The 21054-nt window shown below is 40.5% G+C and overlaps 1 protein-coding gene across 7 annotated transcripts in view; it reads right to left on the bottom strand.

The window, feature by feature from the left end:
• The window catches only part of LOC144721594 (actin-binding LIM protein 1-like), a 92791-nt gene that overhangs the window by 70538 nt on the left and 1199 nt on the right, over positions 1-21054 (bottom strand). For 3 of the 7 annotated variants that reach the window (XM_078599348.1, XM_078599349.1, XM_078599347.1), the window contains exon 2: positions 2025-2204. The exons of 2 other annotated variants lie outside the window; for them this stretch is intronic. In XM_078599348.1, the coding sequence (XP_078455474.1) occupies positions 2025-2204 (180 nt within the window). Of the gene's footprint in view, positions 1-2024; positions 2205-3132; positions 3341-14941; positions 15057-21054 lie in introns of those variants that run through there. 2 more of the 7 variants (XM_078599353.1, XM_078599352.1) reach the window with 2 other exon arrangements.

Genomic DNA, 21054 nt, shown 5'->3' on the forward strand with positions numbered 1-21054 from the left:
AAATTTACACACAAAGCTTCGTAAACCGGATGTTATTCGAAAGGTAATGTAATGAACGCAAACAATAAAAACATTTATATGTTAAAATGTGTTGATTTCTCACATTTTGATTGTAACTGTCATAAATGACCATTAACTTTGGGGTGCAATACAACACCTGGCCATATGTTTTTTTTATCCTGTGGCATAATTAAAATGACACTTGGGCTGGTGGAGAACGATTGCAAATACTGTAGGATATTACTTGTATACACTCCATCCTGTAATTTACTTTTCAACGGAATAAATTACACCGATTTTAATCAATAACCTACCGATAATTCACGATCTAAAACATTCATAACAAATATTATACACTATTCTTAATCCATGGCTAAAAGCAGGGGCGCTGAAAAGTCCAATCATTGTTTAACCATGATACCAGTGCGAGGGGGCATGTCAAGACGATGGTTTCACCAAGCATTATGAAATGCCACAAGATTTTAAAATTCCGTGCTAGGATTTGGCCAAGAGGCAACAATTTAAACCCTAGCTCCCTATTGATACATACGCATTATCTCCAACTGGGACGAGAAATGTGTGGTGTATTGAAAGCCATTTAGACAGCTTACCTGAACAACAATTACGATCCAACCCAGGGGCCAAAACATTTAGTAATTTTTATGAAAGCAAACGCACACTGTAGCAAAACACAAGCTGGCAGTCACCATCTCTTACCAAGTACAGCAAATTCACAACAAGAATAGATGAGGACTCATTCAAAAATACTGTAATACTATACATGATTGGTGTTCATCTTCTTGGTTCTTTCGGTAAAGTGACGTAGAAGGGAAGTAATAAAATAATAAAAATAAAACATAATAAAAATAAAATAATTCTCACGACGTTTCGGCCACAACGTTATGATTCATCTTCTGCCCCTTACCCTGGCATTTCATGGATGCGAGCCATTTACATTTGTTTTGTCCCTGTACACGTAGCTTCTCGTGATTAGCGCCGAACAACACCAGTGAGCGAGACGGCACAACCATAAAACAACTTTGCAGCGTTATGTTTTTTTACTTCAATGAACCTAAGCACAACTCGAAGCAGACATTGTGCATTTGTAGCCTCAAGAATCTCTATTTATTAACAAATCGACGCATCATTACACCGCTACAATACATTACTAAATTTGGCTTATTTAATTTGTGGAAATTAACTGTTATTTGTGGGGGGAAGGAAAATATTTGGCCACACCTCAGCATTATGAGTCATAATTACAATGTAACCGAGGCCTGGTTGGCAAATAGTAACAGACACGCTGGAAAGAACATTTATGAACGCTACACATGTGCACTTTGTGACTGCAGGAGTTAACTGTGTCGGAGCTTATTGGGCAACTCCAGTTAACTAAAATTAGGCACAAGACACTCAGCCACGGTCCCCCTATAATAAAGAAGAAAAAAGCATCCACCGCATCTGAATGATCAAGACCTATGTTACCTTATTTGCCAAATCCAAAATTAATATTAGCTATTTGTTCCACAATTAGTTAAATCCCAGATGAATAACAATAATTAGAAATTGACTTGAACTGTATTCCCAACAAGACACTTTGTTTCTAAAAACAACCCATTGTGACCTGCGACTTCAACCGATCATTTAAACGGGCATAATCACACACTTGTACCTACAAGGCAGGTACATAGCAAGATAAAAATAGAGTTTGTAACAGTGTTTGCTTTATTAATGTACTTGTCTGAAAAGTGATCGCACTCGCACCATGCTGGTCCCGCATACTCACATGACACAACAGCCCCCCCCACCCAAGCTGAATTAATTTCCATTCTATGCAATATTTATGCACAGCTCATGCGTTTGCATTAAACTCAAATGCCAATTTGCATTTAGCTTGGACAGCCAAAACAACTACACTGGAACAATTTCACATACGGTATTAAACGGTATTAAACATTAGCGTCCACGGATTACACAAACAAGCCCTTTCACAATATTTGTATTTGAACTGTGATGCTGCTTACCCTGTAGCTTAGCAAGTGTCGGAGAATCAGATATGCTGTTGTCAACGTGGCCCTGTTCGTCGCCACCAAGGACCGGCCTTGGGGAGTGCTGCTCTTGGTCCGAACGTTGTTCTCCCGGTGACACGGGGAGGCACTCGGCGGAGCTTGCGCTCCTTCGCTCCTCTGCTTTCCTGCTGTGGCCTGACCCGCACAGCCGGCCCAGTGTGTTCATGCTCAGAAAAGACGGCATCCTAAAAACTACTCGCCACTACCAGCCTTTATTAAACAAAAATGTCAGATTAAAAAAACCAATACGGTTATACTGAGAAAGTAAAAAAGAACTCAACTCCAAAAATTATGGTCATCAAATGCTTCGAATCTATCGGAGACCATTAAGTGTGCGGTGGACGTGAATAACTAAATGGCGTAGTGCGTTTCAGAGCCTCTGTCCCTATTACTCAATCTCCTAGCAGAGGCTTATCAGATTAAACAAGGCCATGTTAAGTCAGCTGACATGGCTTTCATTCTAATTCTAGACAGTTATCTGGAATTAGACATTGAACCCTGACTACACGATGTACCTGACCAACTATTCCGGTGGCAACCAAATGCAATAATCGATAAAAGCGATTTGCTATATTATCAGCAAAATTTGTCAACAAAAAAAACAGTGCAATAAGATGCAAATTAACAAGGCGTTAAATAACATCAGTTGCTAAAATCGTAGTCATTTTAAAGAACACATTTCATCCTTAAAAAAACATAATTAATTTGTAGAATGATATAAATGTTCACAGAATTATAAATAACTCTTAATCTAATTTTAATTGTGCTTCCCGTGCAGCTTTGCACTTCACTTACACTGTATATATTGTGCGTTAAACCCAGTAACGACAACTACGTAGGTTCCTTTAGAAAACACACTCATGGCTTTCTCAAGGACAATCCTGTAAACCTTTATTACCGTATAAATGATGCAAAACACATACCCCCAGCTATTGTAAAACATTTAGTACTGCAGGGAGGGGGGCAGAAACACTGCGCACTTGCACCTGACAAGTCGAAGCGTAACGCGGCGCAAAAAGGTAAGCGTACAGGTATTTTACTGTATATGTAATTCAACACGAACCTCCGCAGATGAAGAAGTAAATGAGGAGGACAGCTCCTGCTATGACTGTTGTAATAATAAGAACAAGGTTGTCCAAAGGATCGAACATTTCACAGCATACATTTACCTCTACCCCGCCACCAGCACACCTTTCAGCCAAGCCACTCTGCTTCAACACCGGAAGAAACCTGGCACTCACAACGTAGTACGTCATGCAACCATATAAACAAAGGGGTGTTCTGAAACCCCAGTGAGATCCATCCCACCATAAACCGGTTTTTCATTCAGAAGATACAGTATTCCTTTTTGTGTGCCATCCAGCCAATTCAAGACCAGCCACATTTTCTACTTTTTGTAGACACGCCCAATGGGTTTTAAAGCTGACATGGAAATACCGTAACATCTAAGCAACTTTTTGCGTCATAATTGTGGCGGTGGGCTCGAAATTTACTTGCAGCTAGGTAGAGTACTTGCCTATGGTTCAATCGCCTGGAATGCGGCTTGATCTTGCCAGATCTGGGGACCTGAATCGTTCTTGGATGGGCAACTTCCGAGCCACGACAGGTTGTTAGAGGCAACGTTGTGGGCAGGAGAAGGCAGTGCCACAAAATCCAATATTGTATGCTCCCCGTGCCTTTACCAACCCACACTGAATAGCATTGTGAATTATGGTAAAAAAAACACCCACAACCAGGCACAAGTGTGGGGAGACCTTAATCCAGCAGTGGATTTACAAAAAGTGCTGTTCCACGTACAGTACTGTAATGGAACACGCCTGAAGTAAATACCTGTAATGAGTGTTAATGGCAGCAATAACAAATTAAAATGTGTTAGGCTGGTGGCAGATCGTAGTTGGCAGTGGCTCCAGTGCAAATATTTACTAAATGAAGTCTCCTGTTGTAAGCTTGGGGCATGGGTTCCTCAGGTCCGTGGGTCACCGGTGCAAATGCACCACCTACACATTGGACAGCTCTGCCACTGAGTTCGGTCTACCAAACCTCAAATTACCCTAGTTCTCTGCTGAGGTTACACAAGTCTACTAGTGCATGGTATCAGTAATTCATTTCCTTACTCTCTTAGAAATGTAGTTGGGGGGGGGGGGTAAGAACAGGCAGAATAAACACTGCCGAGCAAATAAAAGGCAATGAATGATATTACTCAGCAGGGTTGACCACAACATTGTGAGATCCAAACTTCGCACAACCCAACAGTATTGCACAACATGTGTATCGGCCACCGTCAGTGTTTATCACTTGTGGTTGTTTTTTTTCACAATTTCTCAGAGCGATAGGCGCTGATAAACCATGGCCACGTGTTCCTAAAACCACTGATCCCTCTCTTCTATGCCGACTATCTTTATACTATGCAGAAATATTATTTCGCGTAAATGAAATTCATACAACATGTAAATAGTACAAGGATTATGATGACTAATGCATACTTTCTTAGCAGCTTTTTCATGGTATAATGCAACTGTAAAATAAAAAAATAAGCACAAAAAGAGCACTTTGAAGCACTGACACGTTGCCACTTGAGTGACGCTGAAATAAGGGTGGCAAATGTGCTGGAAACAGCCACCAGGGCGATTACATCGGCAGACCCTCGATAAACATGCACAGCATGGCTCCATGACCATTAACGTGACTAACACATCCTCTACAACAACACTGTTACTGGGCCGCCAGTCTTGTGACGCAGAAGGTGAAAATGAGACCCTGAAATACCAGACCCAGTGGCACTGGTGCATTCTACGTACGTCGTGTACTCGCAAGTGCTTATTGCACTACACGAGGAACCGTGCTAACGGAAACGGCGATTGATATCTGAAGCCAGTTTGTAACCCCTCTCCTACACCAATCCACACCACCCAATGTGATAGAATATGGCTTGGGGAGGCTTTCATCCAGCAGTATACATACCATATACGGGGGAATACAGTGTTTTATAAAACAGGACACACACTATCGTGGTGCTACGTGGCGGGAGGAAGAGGTCATTGCCGTAAATCCTCTTTTGTACGGTGCTTGCTGTGCCAAAACATCTATTCTCCCCACCTGAATTAACCCTCACTGTTGAGTATGGCGAAATGACCCGCAGGACCTGCATGACAGGGGGGAGGGTCTAATGCAGCAGTGGGTTTGGATGTATTTACAATAGTATGGCTAAATATGATCCTGTCGTGGTTAGGGCCTGATGAATTAAAGTTGAACTCAGAGGACGCAAAGCTCTGCAAGAGAAGTGTCGAAACGGAGGAGGTGGGAGCATTCCGTGTGAGGGGAACACGGGATGGTGGGTAATGGAGAAGACAGCCAAATGGGATTCGATGGGAGACATGACTACTTACTTAACGAGCACGTTCGATACTGCAAAACCAACATACGATATCACAATATTCACATGACCATAACTTTATGGCAGCCATTACCGAGGAATTTACAGTTTATTACACTACACTATATGGTTCATATTCCATCAAAATCAAACACGGATGCCACATACTTTCTGGTCCGAAATAAATCTGGCAAAAAAAGATTTCAACATAAATCGCATAGTGCAATGGGAAATGTTTTTAGCGCAAAAAAAATTACGTTGCCGTGTCCGCAATATTATATTCTCCAAGGAATCCCGAAACTTTGACCAGCCAGATGAAACTAGCCACAACTGCACCAAAATACACATGATCACCATGACTCAGGCCATGACACGTGAGACGGCCACATACTCGAGCTCATTGGGAAGCTTAGCGTCATGTCCTTGGCAAAGTAAGGTCAGACCCTTGGAATGAATGCTAGGGTTCGCATTCTAAAAGCATCAGCAAAGCTCTTGGGACCACGGAATGCCATCACAACCCTCTCTCACGGAGTGCATTTTTATGATTTACTGTTAAAGATTTATAAAAAAAACGATAACGACTGCTTTAAATTGCAGCCGAAGTTTATTAATAATGGTCGGAACATTTCTTCAGAGTGTTGGCGATAAAGCGACATCTTATTACGTATAAAAAAACCTGGGACTGGGCTCCAGATCGATTGTATTATCCCAGATGTCCATTTTACACTTATCGTGCACTATTTATGCAAAATTGAAAAATGTACTGCATTGGAAAAAGATTACCTCCACTATGTGTATCATCCTACTAATACAGATACATACTGTAATTTAAACGTATCAAAGTTACCGTACGGCAAGTAACTTACAACCATACTGCCTAACCCCACTTCATATTCAGGGAATATTAAATGACTGTCGTGTCATGTACACGGCCCAATATTTTTGTTCAAAAGGACTTCAGGGACCAATCACCTGCGCATAACACACTGGTGTTTCATTTGAAACTTCCTCAATCTGTCCATGTGGACTTAAGCCGTGTATCACCTTACAGTGTATAACAGCAAAGTGGTGCAGTGGAAATACCACCAGCACCGCAGCAATCCACCCCCTACTCTGCCAAGTGCAGTAGTAGCTCTCAAAATATCCCACAGCCACATGTGTTATAGGCTGTCCGACACAGTGCATCAAGAGCCAACTCCGAGCAGTAAAAATAGATATTACCTGCTATCACCATCGTTACCACTAAGAAACATGCTCCCTAACAATAACATGAAATAAAAAGCAATTGCTGGTACGATTATACCTGATTATTGTTACTCTGTCAAGATCAAAAATAAGCTACAGTAATACTCAGACACCCTTTGTTATAGCTAAATACTACAGCAGAACTCATCCGCAGTGATGTGGGCAGGAACATTGCAGATTCTTTAAATGTCATCTTGTCCGTAAATATACTCTACTTGTACGTGAAAATCTGCAGCTAATCACGGATAACAGCAAGAATACGGCTGCGGATCAGTTTGCACGGACCATGCATCTCTTGAGGACTATAGGAGTCGCAAGTAATAGGGTCACGGATAAAAGGAGTTATACTCTACTCGATATGCATAAACATGTAGTGTGTATCAGTGGAGATATGACATTGTGCTATAATTATGGTAAATAGTATTTGTAGGATTTCGATATGGTAAGGAAAGGTACTATATTTCTATGTTTGTGCTTTGTAAGATTCCCTGAACGGTCCCAATATCGAAGCGAATTCATACATTTCTCAACACAAAGCGAGTGCACCGTGTATTGCAGAAAGGCAGCACTGTACAGGATAATGAAATGGAATTGGATGCCCACAAGAGGACACAGTAAGGGCACGTCTTGGGGCACTGAAATAAATTAAATTATGCTGAAACACACAAACCACGGACATCCTTCATTTTGACATTAATCTGCCACGTGCACAGTTTTATTTTGCGAGAGATTCCCATCAGTACTGTATTAATAATCAATTCAGTCTTCAAAATAAAGCACTTTCAGTTGTCGAACTTTAATTACCATTTAGCAGAGAAGTTTCAATAAGATATCCAGCACAAGGTTTAGTGATAGCAATAGGGTACTATACGAAGAGTCGTGGATCATTCCAGCCTTACATTGCACGCATTATGGCATAGTTGGACATCATCGTTACCCCAGGGCAAACGCTATGCATATTTATAAATAACAATGCATATGGATGGACACACCTGTGGGGACATCTTGAAAACACACACATTATGAAGACGCCACCATAACGCTGAAGTGCAGTATGCAATACTGTACAGAGTCCGGGCATGTACATTGTATTTGAGAACGCTACTGCACATACGGTATTTGGTCACTCAACGCTGTACCAAAGAGCCCCACAGAGAGCATGTTGAAATACATGGGGTTGGGTTACTACACACTGACGTGATGGAAAAAAACTGACCCAAGGACATTAATACAAAACATCTCCCCGTGAAATGTCTTTTGCTGACAAAAAAGCCAAGTAATTAGGAGATCCCCACGGCGCATCTAACAAACTGTTGCCCAATTTAGTTCCAGAGTTTTGTTTTCATACGTTAGTAAGACGTGGTGTCCTTGTGTTGGTACAAAAGCCACAATCTTACGACGGGGAAAATCCTGATGTTTCGTTTGAGATCACAAAAGCAGGAAACTCAAACATAACAAGGCACCAACCGACAATTGTCTTATAGAAAAGGGGGGGGGGGGGACTATTATGGGGAAAATGGCTTGACTCTGCCAAAGACTATATGTACCCGTACACTCCATGTGATGTGGTATTTAGCAATACAGCACATATTGCATTTTCTAAAAGTGTTTTTCAATTAACAACATACGCAGAATTCTTGGGACGCTGTGGATTTGAGATGTGCGAAATTATCCGAATGGCATGAGTTTTATTTCAAGCCATGGCTAACAATGCAATTAGTAGCTGGTGATATCTGAACCAGACCTGGGCAGCATCACCATCACCAACCCAAACCTGACCAGCGTGGTAAAGTATGTGCACTGTATTGACAAAGGGCTGTAATTTAAAAAATACTATTTGACAATTTATTTATCCAGAATTGCAAGAATATAAAAGTGTATTATCTAGCTGACTGATATGTGAACAGAATTCATAAAAAGAAAGGTTATTCTCGGGGTTTTTATGCAACTGTCATGCCTTTTGTTCAACCTATAAAATGAAAGACTGCACTGCAATGTATTGTACTGCAATTTTTTATGTTTAGATGTTTGAACGTGGATGGTTTCAAGGCTCACCTGCCCTTCTAATTCTATTTTTTTTTATGAAGACACTCAAACATTGTTCCATTCATGCTGTAATGTCTTAATGACAAAAGCATATCATTATTTTGGAGATTTACACTACGATTTTACGACACCTGCATTCACACCCTCATACCTTTCAACCAAATCTCATCCACTTATGAACCTTTTGCACCATTCATGTGCATTCATGCGTGACAGACACATACTGTACAACCAAAATGTACAGCTCACATCCTATATATTTCACTTGGATTGACAATTTCTTTCAAAAGACACCCACACAAAGCTGCCCCATAGTACAAGACCCAGACTGCTTTGCGCAGCTGCAATGTCCCTTCACGCACAGGAGTTGGCAACTGTTCCCAAGACCACTTCGCAAGCTTTTTTTAGATTTTCTTATTCTTTCATGAATACATAAGGCAAAAATGTGCTGGTTAACCTTGAATTACCTTCATATTCAATCACTGCAAGTGCTCTGAACAGTAACGTAATGAAGTACAAGTACTCTTCAGTATTAGTCTCAATATAAAATAGATACACAGTAAAACTTGACATTATTTCGATACATTAACGTTTTAAACATAAAGTACCTTAATATTCACTGAAGAACCTGAAATTTGCCTCTGTAATTGTATAAAAAAATATATATTTTGACGTGGAGTTTTTCATATATTAATTATGAAATAAAATACAGTTTTACAATTGTTTTTTTACTTTGGAATAGTTACTGTACATATTGGAATAGTTACTATACATATTGGGATAATGTTATATCCACAACTCAAAATCGATTCGTGGGAATGCCTATTACGTGCAGAATTTATTTTATTATCCATGTTTTTTAAATAAATAAATTGCCCAAAAGTGGAGGAATATTTACCCTATTATCCGAGTCTTCCCATGGATAGGAGGAATCACTTAGAAGTGGCAATGAGGATGATGGCACCAATGATGATGATACACTACATATTATTTTCGCATCTTCCATTTATCTGCACTGGACAGCAAACAGGAATAGTTACTCAGTAGTGGTGGTATCCTGGAACCGCCAAATTCTTAATCCTTTTATCCACGCATAACTGCACGGATAAGAATAAAATGTGAGGAAAAATGTGACTAACAGGATCCACGAATGCCACTCCAAACAAGATGGATAAGATGAGTTTCGCCGTATGTGCTTCCATCCAGCTGAGGATCTTTCACTTGTTTTCACAAAAACACCCCTTAAACCATTCCCGAAGAGACAATTGTCAGATGTTTTTACACAATACTAGAGACTACCCTTTTGCCCGTCCAAGGACGACGGGTGTATTTCAGCAAATCTGAAACTTGCAAGCGAAAAGCAGACCGCGACGTGATATTTATTGCATCAATTCGTGTGCAATTTGTAAGGCAGCGGTGACACAGACTTATTTAATTGTAAGGTTATAATCCCTTGGTCATCATGACGTCCTTTTTACTTCTATGTCTCAACAGCGTTACGGAGATCACGTGACGTGAGGCTTCTGCCTTCGTAGTGAGGGTTGTGAGTTGACGTCGAGGAGGGGGGAGGAGGCGCCTCGCCCCCCCCCCCCATGTGGAGTGACGTCACCAGCTAATTAATATTAATGTTGGGGGGGGGTGTCCACTTGGGAAGACGTCACCTCTTCATGATTATTAATGTGGGGCTGCTCAATGTGGAGTGATGTCGTCTGCTCATGATTATTAATGAGGGTGGGGGGTGCTACATGTGGAGTGATGTCACCCGCTCATGATTATTAATGAGGGGATCCATATGGAGGACGTGGAGTGACGTCACGCACAGGTCACACAGACATTCTTGGCTCATTATAGTAGTAAATAGTCCATCAGCAAGTTGCATGTGGTGTGATAAAGAATGGGTACTCCCATCGCTTCCAAGACGTCTGGCTAACGTGCAATAGTGGTTCGGGCAAACATTTATAGGGCTGCACATTTACCTTTTACTGTACAATGCATGTACAGTAAAACCTTGGATTGCAAGTAACTTGGTCTGCGAGTGTTTTGCAAGACGAGCACATTTTTAAAATAAATATTAATTTGATAAACGAGCGAGGTCTTGCAATACGAGTAGCACGTGTATACGCTTTGTCTGCCGAGCGTCACGTGATCACAACTGATATACGAGTGCTTTGATATACGAGTGCTTTGGATTACAAACACCTTTCCGTAATGAATTATGCTCGCAATCCAAGGTTTTATTGTATTTATAAAAATCCAAGATAAATACATCTAAGCTTGTAAAAGTGTCCAGTATTAATCAATAGCGCCACCTATCTGCAACAGTTACATTTTATAACATACCCAGTGCTGCTGCATCTTATTTCAGTGGGAGTTTCAGTTACAGCAATTCACATCCACACACAATTCTTGTAACGGATTGTGTTTGTTACGTAAAACAGCGTCTATAAAATAAGCAAAATAACAGGTCAATATGACAATGTATACTTAATTTTACTGTAAACTCGGAAGAGGTGAAGTCGGGTAACGTAAACACGCAAACTTGTGCCAAGTAGTTGCAATGACACACGGCTTTGTAGCCGTATCCTGTGCGACGGTAATAGTATTATTTGAATAAGCTGACATTTCCGAACAAAGATGGTCTCTATTCACGTGAATCAAACTAAAGTAGAGTGAAATACAGACCTGCAATGAAAAATATGAGAAAAAGCAAGCGTATAAGTGCTCGTATCCATCCATGACGTTTATGATGTGTGCATGGTCTGAGAAAACTCATTATCTGCGGCTCTTTTCTGCCTATTATCCAAGATTGTTTGCTGTTTTTCCTCTCCTCTGTAGATTTTTTTAGCGGATAAGAGTCACCACACGGTGTAGTAGTCTGAGCTTATTACCCACAATTATGCAGCTATTTTTTCCCCGAAAGATAAGTGGAGTAGATTTGCACATACTGTGTAACATCATGGATAATAGGATGTGCGATGTGCATCCCCCACATCACCGTAGTTAAAAGAGTCCTAACGTACTGCTGTTATTAAGAAGGCAACTGCACAACCAATGGTGTTCGCAGAAATGAACAATACAGTACTAAACACAGAACCTTAAGAACATTATCCAAGCTCGAAAACACCTGGACAAGTTAAGCACGGCAGGACAACATCATGAAAGCTTAAGCCGACTTTAAACAGCACAACGGAGGCACAGCAGCAGTCCCGATAAACATAAAGGCTGTACAAAAATAATGTTTTTAAGCACAATTAAGTTGAAATAACACCATCAAATAAGTTTCAATTTCAGTGGTGTCAATACAAAAACAACTTTTAATTATTTTTTTATTCAAGTAAATTCAAATTTAACGCTACAATCTACATAGTAAATGGAAAACATAATACATACTGCATGGATCGCAATATTAATAATGCTAAATCTGTCCTGCATCGCACATAAATACTATATATATCCCGTACTCATCCCCGGAGAATGAATTTGGTTGTCATGGTGGAATGAACCACTATAAGTAATTTATACCCACAATTACCAAAAGAGGGTGCTGTATAACGCAATGAAACATGCGGTACAGCTCTGCTGTACGTGTAACTATGTACAAAGTCACAAGCTCCCTTTCCAAAAGAACATTTCTCACAAACGCATGACTGACATTGTCACTCATCAGCAAATAGCACAAACTATGATCTTTCCACACTGCGTCATGCATTTTTTCACAGGTTAAACAACAAAAAACCAGACAGAACATGGACTGGATAACCCCCCACCCACCACTAAAGCAGCAAGCAGGCTTTACATTGAAATGTTCATTCGTTGACCTTTCGTCCTCATAGCTGACTGTTAGTCAACATTGACAATGTAATTTAAAAGCCCACCGTGGTTAGAGCTTCTCTGAAAACGAAACAAACCGGCTACCCAAAACAACCGTGCTAAGGTATAAATCTGTGTTGGCAAGCTTCCACGACAGGAAATATCAGTACGTGTATCTTCGTAAATTGTATAAGTGTTGATCCATTTGAAATCCGTCCGTAACGTATTGTGTTATAGCAATGCGAAATATGGAAATAACGTGGCAAATGCAGTGCTAATTCAATGAAGACCAAATACTCTGAAGTATGTACACAACACAAACACCACCGATCGTCTGAATCGTAAAACGTGAGATCAAACATAAGGGTAGAAGAATATTTAATGAATGTCTAAACGCTTCGCTAAAAGTATCAAAAGGTAAAGTGGGTAAACATGTATTTGGCAATCATACAAAACATGCTCAATTAATAATGCAGTCAGGCTCCAAGGAATCTGGGATAGAGGTTCAGTTACGAACAGAGATACCAGCAAGACCTAGTCCATCTCTGATTGCAATGCATAATTGAATTATTCATGTTCATTCTATGCCAGTAAATGTTCATACATTAAAATCCAAAGAACACCACGGAAACATTTGGAATGGTTTAGCCTGGAATTTGTCATGAAATAATTCACCATAAAAGTAGACATTTTTTCAAACGGTGAGCCAAAAAATATAAAGTAAACAATGGTACATCTGCAGAATCCAGCTGCAGTGCATTATGTGTTTATTGGCAAGGAAATTCGAATTTCCATATAAGAATAACGCACGAATAGAAAGGCCGTCCTGCAATAAAAATTATTAACCCTCTCGTGACTGAATTATTAAAATAACATACTGATTTTAGGAGTGAAAAGGAGTATTACCCCAAATGTGTTGAGAATGTTTAATATAATTTCATGGAACCTATGATATACATTATAGTACATAAATAATGAGAGGGTTACATTATTTACATTTTAATTGAAAAGGTTCGTGTGTTTTTGACAAATGCTATTCAGGTCCCAGTGGTGTCATTGGATAGAATGACGTGGAAGTCCTACCAATTGATGCTGAAGCCATCCAATCAATGACAGTGAACCCTCTAATGGCGTGGGCCAATTACTCTGAAATTAAATGACATATGGCTGAATTAAGTCCCTCTCATTTCCATAAACCTAGTGACACCCTTTTTATGTGCTCCAGGAAGGTTCTTTTAAATAGTTAGGTTCATAAGGTCACGAGTCAAAGTTTAACCACGAGCTTCCACGAATAAACAAACTAAAGAATTCCAAGCTGGCATCCAGTTGTGCAGATGGTGAAACATGAGGTGCTATGGTCATACATTGTAAACTCAAACAAGGAGTAGTTCTTCTGAATGTCGTACTGCATAAAGCAATATGCTCAGGAAAACACAATGTACAGGACACTGTACATTATTTTTGAAACTTAATTACTCTAACTTAATTCCAATACTTAATTACCCAAGCTAAGCAATTGCATTACTATACATTCTGCTGAAGTTATGCATTTCCAGAAGGCTGTGGAGCCAATGTGTTGTGCAAAAATACTTCTTTATATATTTTATGTGAAGAGACATATGAAGGACAAATGTTAAGTATATTGATGGGTACATGCACAAGCTCACGGGTGCCAACGTCTGGCTTTCTAAGTTGAATATTGGAGTTATATCTGAACTGGTTCTAAGCCCTCTCCTTCACCAACCTGCACTGACCACTTTGGTTAAGTACGGTCAAACAACCCCATGACCTACACAGCATGGGAGGGAGGTTTTCATCATGCTATAGACTGACAAATATCTGTAGATATGTATAGCAAACTATCAACTTTTCCGAAGGGAAAGAACATTTCTAGGCAAAACATTACCAAGACAAAGAAATTGCCATCTAAGTCAAGGACTTGTATTTGGATGCTATTCTACAAAGAGCCAAAAAGCTTTCCACAGGTCCCAGACACAAACACTGCAGTATCACATAAAAAATACACCCCAACAGCAAAACGTTAACTACAATTAAAGAGGCATTTTAATGTTAGCTCGTAAAGTAACTGGATAAGTATGCTGAATTACAAACACATTTACAGTTTTACAACTAAATAGTGCATCTATGATTGTGTTGATGTAAACATTAATACAATTTTTGTTTACAAAAAAACTACAGCAAAAACAGTCTACTACAGAATATATTAAAAACATACTTAAGAATTAGTTGGTTACTTTTCTATAATTTATTTCATTTCACAAACAACAAAAATAGCTAAATAAGTTTGATAATTACTTGCTTCCTAAAAACAACCATTCTGGTCAGCGGTCATCATACAAAGACGGGCTAATTAAAAACAGCATCACGACACCGGTACCTTGCATTGTGTCAGCTGGCTTTGCGTTAATGCCCTCTTTGGCATCCCATTAGGAGATAGACGAAAGCCCTGTCCATCAAACCCCGAGAGTGAGCGGTGGCACCTCTCACACCGGCACACAAATGCAGTGGCCCCTATTAGGATTTCACCATCGCTCTCCTATGCAGGGGCACTGTATGACAGAACCGCACCTTTTCTGTGGCTGGTGTGGCTGTGGAAGAGACCATTTTTCACGAGCAGCCAGGGGGCCCTACCACTTTTGATGTTAGCCGACATTTAACCAAGAGCCTACCATGAAGACAGGCTTTGTGTTGTGGACGCAGACACTTGATCCACATTTGCATATGAATGTTTTAGGACATTTTAACATCTCATTTTGAGTTATGTCAAAAAGTAGATCTTACACATTGAATGTAAAGGCTCTACCAAGCCTAGAACGTGGAGTGATGTTCATTATATAACAGCACCTTGTACACATCATGCATAATTTGTAAATAGCGAAAAATGTATTTATGAATATGTATCATGCTAAATTTGACATTCACATTACGAACTTGAATAATCGCATTCCCACGGGCTAATAGATGGAACAGCAGTGTTGCAAAAACAGCCATCACCCAAAACAAACTGAATATAATGGATCACTATGCTGCTTTGTTTGGTGGATTAGTCCAGATTACACAGGCTCGCTATTGTAGAGGACACAGTCATCTTTTAATGTTCATACAATGACCGCTGGGTTCCTAATGCCTACGGGAAAGATGACATGGCAAAATGTCACATTTGTGTGTTGCCTGCAGCTTTGTTAGTTGATAGCACAACACAAGGGCATCTCAGTCATCCACCTGATCATATTCCCCAGGTTAAATTTACACCAACAATTCAAAGTCAATGCAGATGGAGATTAGGTAGACCCTTTGATAAATTAATATACTACCTGCCAGATCTACTGAGCTCAAACATGGGATGGTACAAGTCTAGGCAGTTGAGACAGGAGAAAGCAAGACATTTGGAAGATCAAGGGCATGTGGGGGTTGTAGTGCGTGGGGGTTGATGGCTTGGTGCTTTGAGAGGAGTGGAGTCGGAATTACAGCTGCTTTCATTTACACGCTGCCCATAAAGGTATCATCCATTATTAATAAGACAGAAGATTGAGCTTAGTTTATACAACTATACACGCTTGGTATTGTGAATTTTTAACAAATGAGTTATCACTCTAACCCACCCATGTCTGTTGGCGACAAACATCGTATCTAGATTTTAGAGTCCCAGGTGCTTGCCAACATCTCAGGTGTGATTGTTTGGAATGCTTCTGATACAGACACCCTGTATATTTGCTTAGGAATTAACTGGACATAATGTGTCAATCAGAGCCGCTGTATTCAAAGAGATTACTTTCTTGCCTCAACTGACCCACAGTTTGAATCCCAATCTGGTGCTGTGTAATATAAACAATAGAAGGCAAAGGTGCAGAGAATACAATATAGACATGCTGGATACATGTTTATGGCCAAGAGGGAAACTCATAATAACAATAAGTGTGTTTACGAGACTAAAGTAATAATTGTGTTTGTAAATATATTTCTTAATAGGTTTTCGCAGTTGTGCCGTATAAATTATCCGATGTGTTTTTGGGTTTTACCGCCTGTTGTCCAGCATAACGTTTGACGTTTTTATCCGTGTTTTGGGAGCTTCTTCAGGAACAGAAGCACATTGGAAAAAAAAATGTTGGACATCATGTCGAACAAAACTCAGTGCAACCCAAAAACACATCAGAGAGTTGCTGGTAAATGTTCAGGCGCACAGCATGAGTTATACATAATCTAATAACCACAGCTACGGTGTTAACATTCAGCGGTTCAACATTCGAGCAGAAGGGTTAACCTCAATTGTCAGAGATTAGGTGGCGAAGGTGTAAAGTTGGAAAACCGCATGAAATTGTGCGCATTTAAAATATATATTTTGCATTACAACTCGCGTGAGAACACGGCCGATTGGCCCAAAACAACGAACATTCCGCAGTGCTTGAGATTCAGCACCACCGTGCAGCACTGCGCACATCCCAAGCAAGGAATCCCAGACATGACAAGGCAGTGTGAGCCGTGACGTCAGTGAAACGGGTCTCCCTCTACACACGATGTCACCTTGATGTGCTCAGTCTCAAATACACATGTATTTAGTTTGTATTTACACCATAACGCAGCTGCAGCATCAACTGATCTTGAACGTTTTCTATCCTACCTGTATGCGTTTAACTCGGGAGTAGTATTTGAACAAATACGAGCTTGTTTTTATGAATGTTTGAGTGCACGACCAGAGTATGCAAGTAATTATGTTCGTAAAATTACAAAGTATAAGTATTACATTGCCTAAACGTATGCACTTATGACCAAGTCAGCGTGAATGCGCTCAGTCTTGACAAATCTCAGACGCCAAGCAAGGTTGTGATAGTGCTTTGATGGGTGTCACATGGGCTGCTGCAAAACCAGCTCCGACAGAGGACGGCTGCTTGTGATGTGGCCAAAACGTTGTGATAATTTTATTATGTTTTATTTTTATTATTTTATTATTCCCTTCTACGTGACTTTACCGAAAGATCCAAGAATATGAATCCCTGCAGTCACGAAAGCTTTAAATCGAAATCATTGTTGTACTATACCATGCTCCACATTTATGCACCCCGCTTACACCAAAACTGTTCAGCATGGTGAAGTATGGGTCAAACACCACAACCTACACAGCATTGTCAGGCCGTCATCAAAAGGCCTGCACATGTACAAACCCATGCAGTATTACAATTATGACATTTCCACAAACGTTTAGCAACGTTGCTTTGTTGTATGATTGGGAGACTTTAGCTTGTTCATTGAAAACGTGTAAAAAGCACTTACAGTATTACCGTAGGCCAATGTACAATTTGCCCACCAGCATGCATTTCTTTCCACATACTGTAGTTGTCATGACAAACACAATGGCATGCTATGTGAATCACATAGCATGCATATTACACACGGTGCATGAGCATCGTCGTGCAGCCAAGCAAGTGAAAAAAAGATCACAAAGTATGAAAGAATGCAGAATGGTGACATTTCCCACGTTACATAATTGTTTACAATTGGCTTGGACCAGCTTCAATTTAATTACACTGCTTACTTTTTGTCTCAATGAGCTTTCACCTGGGACCCAAGCAGCTGAGTTACATGAACTTTCTCAAGCATCACTATACCTGCAACTGGTGCCTTCAAGGTTAAGCAATCACTAAACCATATTTATGATTGACGCTTCTTAGTTATGACATTATAGGGGCTTAAATGTCTTTAGAGATTAATTAAATAGATGGACAGTTGACTTCAGTAATTGGCAAATGAAAGGCAAAGACGTTTTAAAAATGGGATTTAAATGCACGAAAAAACTCGCTATTTTAACTGAAACTATAGCCCCTATTACTCGTGCATTTGTAAAAGGTCCTTTACATTTTTCCTACTAAGTACCACCAGGTGAGACAGAATTGGTTTGCGAACAAAAGTACGGGATTTGCTACAGCGTAGGTTTTCACGGTTATGCTGTATCGCTTTTTCTAATCCATTTCACGTTGTACCACAAGTGTTGTTCGCTACAATGCCTGACGTTTTGCTTCATGTGCTGGGAGCTTCTTCAGAAACTTTCTGGAGAGCTTCAATTCCTGTAAAGACTTCCAACACGTGGAGCAAACACGTAGGACATCACCCCGAACAACACACGGTACAACCAGAACGCACATCGGAGAGCATTCAAATTATTCAGCTGTGGACCAGCTCATCGTATTTACATTGTTTTCCTTTGTAAACAATGAAAAGGCACTTGACTTCTGGATATTGATGCAGTCATTAAAGCTCTCACAACGCAAGGCCATTTAGAATATAAAAACCACAACCCAATTAACAATGGAACAGCTACATTGAGAGTGCATGGACAAGTACCATTAAACGCAGTATTAGGAGACTCAGAAAAGGAGACAGGAGACATTAAAATGTTTTTTTCTTCTGAAAATATAGCCATTGCAGATTAGCCATTGCGCCATTGCAGATTTGCTGTTTATATAATTTAGTCAGTATAACACAAAATTGCACTTAACTGCAGGAAATGATAGATATTTATTTTTAAGAGATACGAACAAATTTCATCAGTGTGTATTATCCATGATATAATATATGGATCCAAAACATGGACATAAAAAATGAACAAATGAGAACGCACAAAGAAGCGTGAATAGATGCATGCTTGGAATGACACTGCCAGACAAGAGACATTTGCGTATATAGAACAAATGAACCTTATGGCGGGACCATGGGGTCCTGAATAAACATAAGTCAAAATCGTCATTAATAAATACATTTTTGGCGACTCCGTCCCACCGCGCACATAAACGGCGCGGATCACTTTGTTGTCATGTCACGCCCAAGTGCAGCAGCGAGGACGAATGCGCAGAAGAAACAAAACTTTGAAACTTTGATTATCGCATCGTGTAGAGCTCGTCGAGAGGAATGGATTGCCGTGTCGTTCGCCTTCAACAGACATAAAATCACGTCGCAACGCAGTTTATGCGAGAGCCGGGGGCTTATGGGACCCCGGGGTCCCGCCATAAGGTTTATATGCAAATTAGATATATTGACAGCTCATAAAAGTGGGCTTTGGGGCCGTCCATAAATGACGTCACGCGATTTTGGACGATTTTTGACCCCCCCCCCATTTCGTCACACGGCGTCATAAAAAGTCAGACCCCCCTCAACTATGACGTCACAAAGCTCTGCCCCCCCCCTCCAAAAAAAACATGCTTCAAATCGCTTTAAACTATTGTCATCGTAGTGCGTATTTAATGTGGCGCTGCACTCTGATGTTGTAGGAGAAAACATTTATTAAAAAGTCTATTTTAATTAAGTAGAACGTGTCGTCTATATTTATTTAAAGTTGCGCATTATGATGTGACGTCACATTTCTCAAACCCCCCACCCCCCTCGTCACACATCGTCACAAACACCTGACCCCCTCCCCCCTAGGTGTGTGACGTCATTTATGGACAGCCCCTTTGGCAGGACTCGTCGCTGTCAATAATGGTGACCGGTGGTCGATACTAATGACGGAGTGGCAGCCCAAAGGAGAGAACGCGCCTAAGAAAGCGTCTATGATGGGAGATGGAGTGATGAAATCATCTCGTGTACAAGAACTCCATAGGCTGTCGCAGCAGCAGACCGGGAGAGATAGCCCACGGCTTGGAGAGGGCCCTTCATTCAGCAGTGGATGTACATCACTGCTGATGATGGTGATGCTGTTCATGCTGTTTATCCTGTTTCACAGCACTCCTCTGTTCCACAGCACAAATAAGGCATTAGGTTGCATGTTGGCCAGACAAATAAGGATGAGATCATTGAGAACAGAGAATGTTGCGTGACAGCCTGCAACTGAGAAAAAAAGGACTCCAAACAATGTTTACTCTGAATAAATAGTGTATCTATGTGCAGAATTGTCCACAATGGGCACATCAACACAGGGAACCATCTATGGTGCAGATTTTTCAAACGCACAGCACTAACAGGAGAAACTCCTCTTATCCGTGACCCTCTTCGCCGCAAAACATTTTATCAAGGAGAGCTGTAGAATTCGAGAAAACTCCAATTATCCACGGATATATTCTTCGTATTATCCGTAACTAACTACCGCTTTTTTCATCCTGAATTGCGAAGCGGTTATCGTTCGTGAATGTGTTCGCCGATAAGTTGAATATGAAATTCATCCCATTATCCGTGGTCTATGTTTGCGGATAAATGGAGCAAATTCGCGGATAATAGGATCGGTGTTGATCGTCCCCCATATCACCATCCATTGTTTTAAATAATTAACATCCCGTGTTCTCAGACTTAATCCACATCAACAATACACTACACGCTCACGATACAATCGCCATCATCATCATCACCCATTGTCAATCCACTGGGTGGATTGGTTGAAAACCCTTAGCATTCAAAACCTGTATGGGTGTTTTCACATCTTTGCCGTACCAAAAGGAGGCTAGAAGAAGCCACACACTGCTGGATGAACACAATATACACACACACACAAAAACAAAGTGTCACGGG

Source organism: Lampetra planeri, chromosome 12 (genome assembly GCF_965212315.1).
Source record: "Lampetra planeri chromosome 12, kcLamPlan1.2.h2, whole genome shotgun sequence".
NCBI classification, from domain to species: domain Eukaryota; kingdom Metazoa; phylum Chordata; class Hyperoartia; order Petromyzontiformes; family Petromyzontidae; genus Lampetra; species Lampetra planeri.